Source organism: Sciurus carolinensis, chromosome 1, assembly GCF_902686445.1.
Source record: "Sciurus carolinensis chromosome 1, mSciCar1.2, whole genome shotgun sequence".
NCBI lineage: Eukaryota > Metazoa > Chordata > Mammalia > Rodentia > Sciuridae > Sciurus > Sciurus carolinensis.
This window is the reverse complement of record NC_062213.1, coordinates 110,916,265-110,926,284: the sequence shown is the minus strand read 5'-3', so window position 1 is coordinate 110,926,284 and position 10,020 is coordinate 110,916,265. Positions and strand designations below refer to the sequence as shown.

Here is a 10,020-nt window from a genome sequence, read left to right as displayed (position 1 = left end):
TAAGGAGGATGCAAAATTGGCCCAGTTAAAGGAGGGAGATGTCTCATCTTGTTGGAAAAATCAGTGTGTGAAGGTAGGGACCACAGGACATAGGAGGTGATGCTGGAAGGAGAGCTGGGCCAGTTGTGAAAGACCCTGGACTCATTCTAAGGATTTGGGCTTGATTCTGAGGACACTGAGGAAACTTGTAATCTCCCAGAGGTGAAGAGCGGCTCTCTGAGCTGTGTGGAGGAGGGCTGGAAGAGGAGTCCTCGTAGGAGGATGAGGCCCATTGGGAAGATAGAAATAGCCCTGGTGAAGGGGAAAGGGAAGGGGAATCTGAAGTTCAGGGGAAGTTCAAGTGACAGCTGCTGGGCTTAGGGTGAGTGTGGGGGAATTCAGGACTCCAGGAAATGCCCAGGTTTGGCTGTTGAGGGTACAGTGGGGCCACATACTGTGTAGGGAAGACGTGGCAGCGGGCCATCATTTATTTGCAGCTGCCTAAGAGTTTTGAACATTTTTCTGGTGGGCAATCATGAGTCTACCCTGGAAGAAGGGTGCAGGTTGAGAGCTGGCTCACAGTCAGGCAGCCCTGGGAGTCCTCCACACCATGAAGCAATATGAAGAGGCTCCTGCGGCCCAGATGTTGGGAGAAGATCTGGCTTTGGGAGGCACTTTGCTCCTTAAGAAATTCTATGCTGTGGTGCTGGGCATTTTGTTCTTGGGCACTGAGCTCCATCCGTTTTTTGAGACACCCAGCAATTCAATTCTCTCCTTTCTGCTGAAGACAGCCAGATTGGATTCTGTTATTTACAACTAGGCACCCTGAGCCATATGAGTAGTTTAAGGGTGAGGGTAGAAATGGGGTGCTAGGGGACAGGGACGTGCTGAATGTCAAGTGTGTCAATGCAATGATGTCTAAGGGGCCATTGGCCTTGTGGGTTTGAGACATTAGCATGTAGGTGACTGTGAGGTTCATTTGAGATGAGTGTATAAATCCATTTATGGGGTGGAAAGAAGCAGAGGGGACTTTGGAGGAGACTGAGAAAATGGGAGGACCTAGAGAAAATGATGTGAAAAGCAGGAGAAATTTAAGGAAAGAGTTCTTAAACTTCCTGTGCTAAAAGTCACAAAAGGGTACCTGAGAGGAAGACTAAAGATGATACTTCACTTTTGGCGTTTAGAAGTCCAGGGTGTCTGGGTGTGACGGTGTAGTCCTGTAATCCCAGCTACTTGGGAGTCTGAGGCAGGAAGGGTCAAAAGTTTGAGGCCAGCTCAGTGACTTTGTGAAACCTTATCTCCACATAAAAAAATAAAAAGGGTTGGGGATGTGGCTCAGTGGTAAAGTGCTCCCTGGGTCCAATCCTTAGGAGCGCCACCCCCACCCACACACACATGCCCAGGGTGACTTAGACAAAGCATTTCCACTAGTGTCACTGGGAGCAGCAGACAGGCTGACATGAGTTGAGGAGAATATGGGAAAAGAGCAAGGGCAGACTACTAGAAAGAAGAGGAAGAGACACAGGAGAGGCCACACTGGCAGCTCAGCAGAGTAGCTGAGGTGGTCCAAGACTGTGGTGTGGACCATATCAGGGTAACCAGGGGCAACCATGCAGGTTGTTGGGTTGTTTATTTGTAGATACTTGATACTCTCTGATACTATAGTGATGGTGTCTCTCTTTAATTGCATCTTCTAGTTGTAGAACAAAAAATCTTTCAATCACTTAAAATCCAGTTAGACAGATGGGATCAGAGTAACTCTGGGTGAGAACTCAAGTTTGAAATCCAAACAGCTCTGACAATGAGCTAGTACAAGGGTATAAGTTGTGGTTAGGGAAACTCAAGGATCTGAGATAGGGTCTACCTGGACCCAGATTAGAAGTCAATTTCTTCATGTGACTCCTTTGATGTCGATATAGACCCCCTGCTATGGTTTGAATGTTTTTGTTCCTTCAAAATCCTTGATATGATAGTCTTAAGAGGTGGGCCCTTTGAGAAGGTGCCCTTTCTGGGCACCCAGCCCAGAATAATGTTTTAAATGCATAAAAGTAAGTAAGATTACAAAGGAAATAAATTTTATTGACATATAATTATAATTATATATTAATTATATGTATAATAGTGCATATATATTAGCAATTATATATTACAGCTGGATATGGTGGCACACGCCTGTAATCTCAGCAACTTGGGAGGCTGAGGCAGGAGGATGACAAGTCCAAGGTCAGCCTGGACAACTTAGCAGGACCCTGTCTCAAGCTAAAACAGCAACAACAACAAGAGGCTGGGGATGCATCTCAGTAGTAAAGCACCTATTTTTTTTATAAAGAATATTTGCAGTGGTAATATTTATGCTTCTTTAATAGTGCAGCAAGTAACACAGTCCAAGAACTCTGATAATTACCATGATTTCAACGTAGTGATGAGCAGAAATGATATTTTAGCTCTCTGCAGCAACAGCACCATGATACTAACACCTGTATTTTCTCTTGGTGAGAAAGTCAGTTACTATTAATCATCCTGTGGCTTCTGCCTACAGTTAAAACAGAAGAAAACATTAAAATTCAGTTAGGAGTTAGTCAAAATAAACATGCAATTTTTTTCTCCATCCAAGTTCATGGATCTTCTGAATTCTGTTCATGAACTTGTTGGGGGGCGGTCAAAGGCCCAGCAAAGAACCCCTGGTCTGGATGTTTGGTTTTCATTTGTTCTACTATTTATTAGTTTCTTCATATTTTCTGAAATGAGTCGCAGTAAACTCTCATATAATGGTTATCAAGAACCAATGATAAAGTGAGCACATTTTAACACACGTGCTTCACCATCAACACAAGATAGCTCACACTCAGGCTAGAGCAGCCAGGCCCTTGTTAAACACACACACAGTCAAACACTCACAACCCTGGAAAATGGCAACACTGGCATCAATTGAAATGGAGGAATTAGGGTCTAGCCTGAAGTATAAGAAGTGATCCACACACAACTTTTGTACACAAACATTCAACCACAGGTTTGTCTGCTACCCATCTGTCTGCATTCTCTCTGCAGGTGTGTACGAATCTGGGAAAGATTTTCCTGACACATTTCCACACCCTTCCTACTTTCACAAGGGAATCAAGTACATATTTAGGGCTTCTCACCATTCTCCCCACTGTCCACTCTCTCTCTTCTCAATTCACTTCACCACTGACTTCCTGCTTTTGCCTCTTTGGGTTCCTGCCTGCTTAGGCCCCCAACCTCCTTTTCTGTACTATTTCTATCAGTCAAAAAGTCACCCTAATTCTGTCAAGTGGACTGTTAAACCCAACTGCACACAGGAACAGGAGATCTCTAAGTTGTAGAGAGAAATTAGTCCCAGTACACATGGATTCCAGGTCTGGATGTGTCTAAGTCTCTCAATGAGTGCTTGATTGAGCTATTGCCTGAAGAACCAATGCCACTTCTCTGTAAAGCTCCCCAGAGTCTCTTCTGGGATTTCTATCAGGTCACCAGCTCTCCCTCACCCTACTGTAAGGAAACTGGCTTTTCTCAAGCACTGGCATTCAAGAGAAAGAAAAAGTCATCAATCCATATTATTGTTTTATTTGGCAACAGTGTTTCTTGCTTCTTTCTTCTTCTTCTTCTTCTTCTCCTCCTCCTCCTCCTCCTCCTCCTTTTTTTTTTTTTTAACCAGGGATTAAACCCAGGGAGCTTTCTCTGTGTTGCCTGGAGTAGAAAGGACTGGGACTAGGAGCTTCCCCTCCAGCAAGAAGAGCTATGCCCAATGTCACCTTTACATCAGGCTGGAATCTAAGCTCATTGTGTTCATTTGCTGCACAGGAAGGACAGCACCGTGCCTCCTGGTGCTTTTTAGCTGGAGCTCAGTCCAAATTTGCTTCTCTGAAGGATGCTGAGAGTATACGACCTGTGTGGTTGCTGATTGTCTACCTTTGGCTCCTGTACCAGGATATTTGCTGGTGTTCATCCTGAGCCCATTAGAAAGCAGATAGTTAGGGCTGGGGGCTCAGTTGGTAGAGTGCTTGCCTCGCAAGAACAAGGCCCTGGGTTCAATCCCCAGTACCACAAAAAAAAAAAAAAAAAAAAGAAAGCAGATAGTTAGGTGTCCCACTTTGGAGTGCCAGCCCCACAAATCTGGACTTGTTTTCTCATTGTCTAAGGTCTCTTTGTTGGAATTTTTACCTTTTAGGGACTAGGGATAGTACTCTCCCCGCTTGTGACTTTCTCAGATACCTCTGTGCTGATCTCTTGGTAAATGCCCAGATAATTCTTGTTGGGTTGAGTGTGAGGGAATCGATAACCCTCCATGTTTCACGGATGGGCACAGGGAAGGATAAATGGTGATGTTGCAAATCCCTTAATTCATTACCAAAGCCTCTCTCTGCCCCAAGCAGCATAGAAGGACGCCCAGAGGCAGAAAAGAACATCAAGAGCAATGCACATAGCTATCTGAAGCCCTGCATTCTTGGAAGAGTTAGAGCAACTGTCAAAACCCTGGACGTATCCATTTTTATTAGTTTTTGTGGTGATTTGATGTTGTTAGGGATTCAGTTCTCATCTTCGCCTCTGAGATCATCTGAATAACGCCAGGGATGGGGAAGGCAAGAGCAGAGATGAGACATCCACAGGCAGCCCTGGACCCGACCATATAAATCTAGGAGGAGGGTGGGGCAGGAGATCCTGGGCTTCCCAGTTTGCTGGGCACGAGGCTGAGCCGGGAGGCATTGGAGCAGACTGTGTTTTGCCTTCACTCCAGGTGGCCATGACAGGTGCCATGCAAGTCTCAATCATGCTCCTCCTCATAACTGTGTCAGACTGTGCGGTGATCACTGGGGTAAGTCTCTAGCATTCTCTCTACCTAGGTTCCAGGACAATATTAGGGTCTGAAGGGGATATAAGCCCAGGAACCTCACAGGTGATTCCACCATCCAACACACGGCAGCAAACCAAAGGACCCCAGAGAGGGATTGCATGTGATCTTCAGATTAGTTGGACCTCACTCTGATAAACAGGATTGGCTTTTAAGAAGCTGTGTGTAAATAAGACCTCATTTTAAATGCATTCAGAGACAATTGAGAATTTTGAGGTTTAGTGCTTGGGAAAAATAAAGATTCCTGTTGTGTAATTGGGAATACTTTTATAAAGTGGATTAGTGCCCCTTAATTTGTCTTTTGTGAAAATCTTGGTTTTCTTATACGGTCTGGTCCACATGTCAATTTTAACATAGCAGTGCGTTGACTTGATGAAAGGCAGCAGCTCATTAGTTGCAATAGCTTCAGTATCGCTCCTGCTGCCTTCGCTCTTAAGAAAGAATGTTTCTAAATACCTTTCACTTTGTGCCTCTGAGAGGAATACTGGGGACTCCAACATTGGGCTACAAAATGCCTCCAACAAATAGGAAGGGAGACTGGCAGTGAAGGCTCGGCCCACCGGTGCTGCATGGTCAGTGTTCGCGACTCTGGGGTGCCACCTCCTCTCTGAAGTCTGCTTTCACCTTGCCTCACTCTGGCATGGGTGCCGACTGTGTTAGGTGGCAGCACATTGTTGTTAAAGCCAAACACTTCACCTCAGACCTTTCCTGTCAAAGCCATGAGAAGAAAAGGGGAAATTAACTTTTATTTCAACCACTTCCAACTTTTCAATGGAGTAATGTCAAACATTTTCCAGAATTGGGTTTGTTTTCATGTTTGTAGAAAGGATAACTCTGTTCTCCTTTTCAAAGGAAAAAGACTAGGTTCAAAAGAGGAACACAGATAAAGAGTAAGCCAATGCTTTGGAGACCCGAAGCAGACATGACATGCTGAAGGCAGATTTACATCCAATAAACATAAAGCGCTGAAGCCTGGTGGGGGCAGGTTGAATGGAGAAGTTGGGAGGCCCAGTGGCCCTGCAGTCAGGGGTGGACCACCAGGTAGGCCTGGAAGTCAGGTCCATCTCACTTGGCCAGCTCTGACATCCGGCCCAGAGGGAATGCATGAGAGCAAGGTGAGTAGTTAGGATAACCAGGGGAAGAAAGTAGACACCAGTCACCCTCCATTCTCTAAGTCCTGCTGATGTCCACTTGTGACTTTCAGGGAGAGGCCAAGTTCTGCCCTCTCCAGACTCCTGTTTCCTGGATGGCAAATGTCCCCGAGTTCAAGGCTGTATGGCCCTACTTGCAGAGTGGGACAGCAATGCCCCATCCCTGCAGAAGAGCCAAGTGGGGTCTCATTCCCCAATCCTCAGCTTTCAGGGGGTGGCTAGGTGTGAGAGGTGCCCTTGCTGGACGGGAGACTGGCAGTCAGGTGACTGCCACCTGCACCTCCTCTGGGTGAAGGGACTTGGCAACCTCTTTTCCTCCTGGGGCTGAGGAAGTGGGGAACTTCCAGTTCTGGTCACAGTCCCCATGTGCAGCCTGAGTCCACCCCAGCCTCTACTGGAAAAGAGCAAATCAAGACCTGACTTCAAATTTCAGCTCAGCGAAACCACATGGATTCTTCTAAAGTGGACAGTTCTGATACTTCTCCATCAAATCTCTGAGTGTGGAGCAGTTTTGGTTTCCTGACCCTTGCTTAAGTGTAAAGTGGGTTCATGTGGCCTTCTTTACAAATACCACCCTGACTAGACAGGGCCATGCAGCCTCCTCTGGGAGCCCAGCCCTGAGGGGTCCATCCCTTCCTGGGGGGTCCCAGAGGCCAGTAGAGAAGCACTAGAGAGAGATACCAGTTCAATCAGCCTCTAGGGCTGGGGGTGCCAACATGTGGAGGAGGCACCAACCAATGGTGCTGGGTCAGAGCTGGAGAATCTTGGTTAAAAGCAGCTCAGCAAGACCACTCAGGGGCTTGGGCCATCAGGTGCACTCCTTGTTTTCAGAATTCTAATTAACTCACTCCTACCAGCATCTGCAGAGCTTCTACTGGCTCTAGAAAAGTTATATCTCCTGACCCCTGGACTTGTCAGACAAAGAGGACTACCTCCCCCTGAGTGGTTTCCAAGGAGCTGGGACAGTTCTTCAAGTCCAGATCCAATGCCCTGATGAGCACTAAGCATCCTGCCCATGAAGGAAGCAGGGGCAATAACCCCAGCCCAAGGCATCTTTTTAGGATGGGGCCAGTGGTGACACACTTAGCCTCTTCCCCCCAACCCTTACGAGGGCTTCTAGGATGTAACCTTGCTTCTCACAGGTAGCAGTAACACGCTACCCTCTCTGTCTCTGCAGGCCTGTGAGTGGGATGTCCAATGTGGGGCACGCACCTGCTGTGCCATCAGCCTGTGGCTTCGGGGACTGCGAATATGCACCCCACTGGGACAGGAAGGAGAGGCATGCCACCCCAGTAGCCACAAGGTAGGTGTATACATGTGTGTGCAGGTGAGCCCCGAGCTGTGCTGGCCTGTAGCCTGGCTCTAACCAAGACCACTGAGGCTATAGCTTCTGAGTACAGTTCAGGGGAAGCCAGATCTGCTTCCTCAACAGCTGACCAGGCCCCTGACTGCCAGAGGGAAGCAGGCAGTCATGGAGGGCCCTCTGCTGCCCACACCCACAGATACCAACCTTACTCAGTGTCCCACAGATGATGTTTATGTGTTGTACAGGGCCTGATCACCTATGATCTTCTAGAAGGTCTTAGAACCACTGATACAATGTGATTTTATAGCAGCCCAGGGCCATGGTGAGGAATCAGATACAGCAAGGTCATGTGACATGCTCAATGCACACTCACTGAGACAGCTGAGACTGGAACTTCAGTTTTCTGACATCTACTCTAGCTATATTTCACTGGCTTGGGCACTGCATCCTTTGGTGGGGCAGCCTGGGCAGCCTGGTTACACAGACTATTAGACCTGGGTCGTGGCTTATAGCCATCCTCAGCCCTTTACTTGCTGTGTGATCTTGGGTAATTAGTGTTACCGCTCTGGGCCTCATGTATACATTGAAGGGAGCAGACTAATTACCCCTAAAGTTTCCTAACCATCTGAGAAATCTGAATTTTGAAAGGGTCTCAAGTGCCCTTTGCTCCCTGGAAACTTGCCTTCAAGAACATGAAATAAACTGGGTGTGGTGATGCACCCCTGTAATCTCAGCGACTCTGGAGGCTGAGGCAGTAGGATCACAAGTTCAAGGCCACCCTCAGCAACTTAGTGAGGCCCTAAGTAATTTGGTGAGACTCTGTCTCAAGAATAAAGAACAAAAAAGGGGTGGGAATGTGGTTCAGTGATAATGCACCCCTGGGTTAAATCTCTGGTACCAAAAAAGAAAAAAAAGAAAAAGTAAAAGAAAATGAAAAGAAAAACCTTGAAATAAGACCCCCAAACTGATGGCCTCCTATACACAACAGTTTTAGGGGTGGGCTAGCAGGTACCTGGAACACACATTTAAAGAAGGCGCTCACTCCTTTGTGCCCTAAGCATCTAGCAGGCACTCTGCTTCCATCCCCTGGCAACCTGCTCCTAGCTACAGGGTGTGATAGAGCACCCCCTGAGAGTTCCTCAGTGGCTTGGTACTCCTCTGGGCAGTGAGGCAGGGTTTGTGTCCTACGCTGCTGCTCCCAGACACCTACCAGAATTAAGCATATAACAGATGAGCCATAGGTACCCAATCAACAGACCTGTGCATGTGCGCTGAGTCTCAGAACCAGATGGCCTCGGGCACAAATCTAGCTCCTCTGCAGATCAGCTGTGTGGTCTCGGCATGCTGATGGGTTATGCAGTCCCTTGTTCCCTCAGTATAACCACTATTATTGTTGGGTGAGGTCGTGTGGGGAGGTGGGGCGAGAGGTCCCCATGGCTGGGCCATCAGGGTCTCCAACTAGAGGCCACTCCCTGTGGGTTCAGTTGTCACCCTCTTCTCTCCCCAGGTCCCCTTCTTCCGGAAACGCCAGCACCATACCTGTCCTTGCTCACCCAACCTCCTGTGCTCCAGGTTCCTGGATGGAAGGTACCGCTGCTCCATGGACTTGAAGAACATCAACTTTTAGGAGCTTGTCCAGGCTCAGGACACCCACCAGGCCTCCTTCTGAGCCCAGCCTGGGGTGACCTCTTCTGGATTTTTATTTCTACCATGCAGCCAGCTCCCCCAAATCCCTCAGTCCCTACACTGCCCACCTGAATCCCTCCTGCCTGGTACACAAGGGAGCACATGGGCCAGCAGAGCTTCCCCATGGCATGGTTGGGCCAGCCTGTGGCTGCCACCTAAAGGCTGTGGCCCTGAAAAGTGGGCAGCCTGCTTCTCTTCCCTGCTCAAGCCGCCTGAGAGGTTAAGTGGTGGAGAGGACATTGACCTCCTCCCTGAGCCAGACATTCCCCAGCATAGGCCCCTGGGTGCACTGCTCAGTCACAGGTCCTGACTGGGCCCTTGGGCCTATCACGTGAGATCTGGGAGGACCAACCTGAGGATTGTTCCTCCTCTTCTGATTAAGTAACTCCAAATTTTTAGACCACAGGCCCAAGGCCAATTCTTCCCAGAGGGCATAGGGCATTCACCTGGGGGCAGGTGTGGGGAGCCAGGTTAGTCAGGCAGCCAACTTCCCAATAACTTTAGTTCTGTGACCCTGGGCCTGCACACTAAGTCAGAGCTGCAATGTCTCCTTCCTAACACCCCAGGACCCACTGTTTCCTCATGAAAATGAAAATGGTGGGGTTTAATCTAATCTGATGTGGACAGTTTAGAAGGGGATTAGAGAGTTTCCTTACACAACCCTTTTCCAGGGATCTGTCCCAAGAGCAAATCTGTGACCTTGAGGAAGGTCTTCCTCTGCCTGGTTAGGAAGGAGCAGTCCTCCTGGCTTCCAATAAAAGGAGGACCCAAACCCAGGTGTGTGGCCGTGGTGTTCCTGTCTCTGCTGGTGGAAGGGATGCACATCTGTGTGGGTTGTAGTGGGGGAGGGGTGATGTTTTGGAACAGGGGATTTGGGGTCTCTTTGCATGAGGGGTGAGAGGCAGCTTGGAGGACTTGGGCATGGAGGTCTCAGGGTGGGAGACTCCATTGAAGAGTCAGCTTAGCAGGTGATTGCAACTCTCATTTCTGAAATTTGGTCCCTTTGCCTTTGTCAACCACTTGACCCCACC

At 48.3% G+C, this 10,020-nt stretch overlaps 1 protein-coding gene across 1 annotated transcript; it reads left to right on the top strand.

Annotated features, from left to right (window-relative positions):
* The first annotated feature begins 4,738 nt into the window (after positions 1-4,738).
* On the top strand, positions 4,739-8,930 carry Prok1 (prokineticin 1). Its single transcript, XM_047525320.1, has 3 exons — positions 4,739-4,810; positions 7,175-7,300; positions 8,811-8,930. The coding sequence occupies exons 1-3, from the start codon at positions 4,739-4,741 to the stop codon at positions 8,928-8,930; spliced, it is 318 nt and encodes a 105-aa protein (XP_047381276.1).
* Positions 8,931-10,020: the final 1,090 nt, after the last annotated feature.

What these genes read in the sequence shown, in the direction of transcription:
- Prok1 (XM_047525320.1), top strand. Translation starts at nt 4,739, where the DNA reads ATGACAGGTGCCATGCAAGTCTCAATCATGCTCCTCCTCATAACTGTG. An exon ending in ACTGTGCGGTGATCACTGGG is followed by an intron (nt 4,811 to 7,174) that starts GTAAGTCTCTAG and finishes CTGTCTCTGCAG; the next exon opens with GCCTGTGAGTGGGATGTCCA. An exon ending in GCCACCCCAGTAGCCACAAG is followed by an intron (nt 7,301 to 8,810) that starts GTAGGTGTATAC and finishes TTCTCTCCCCAG; the next exon opens with GTCCCCTTCTTCCGGAAACG.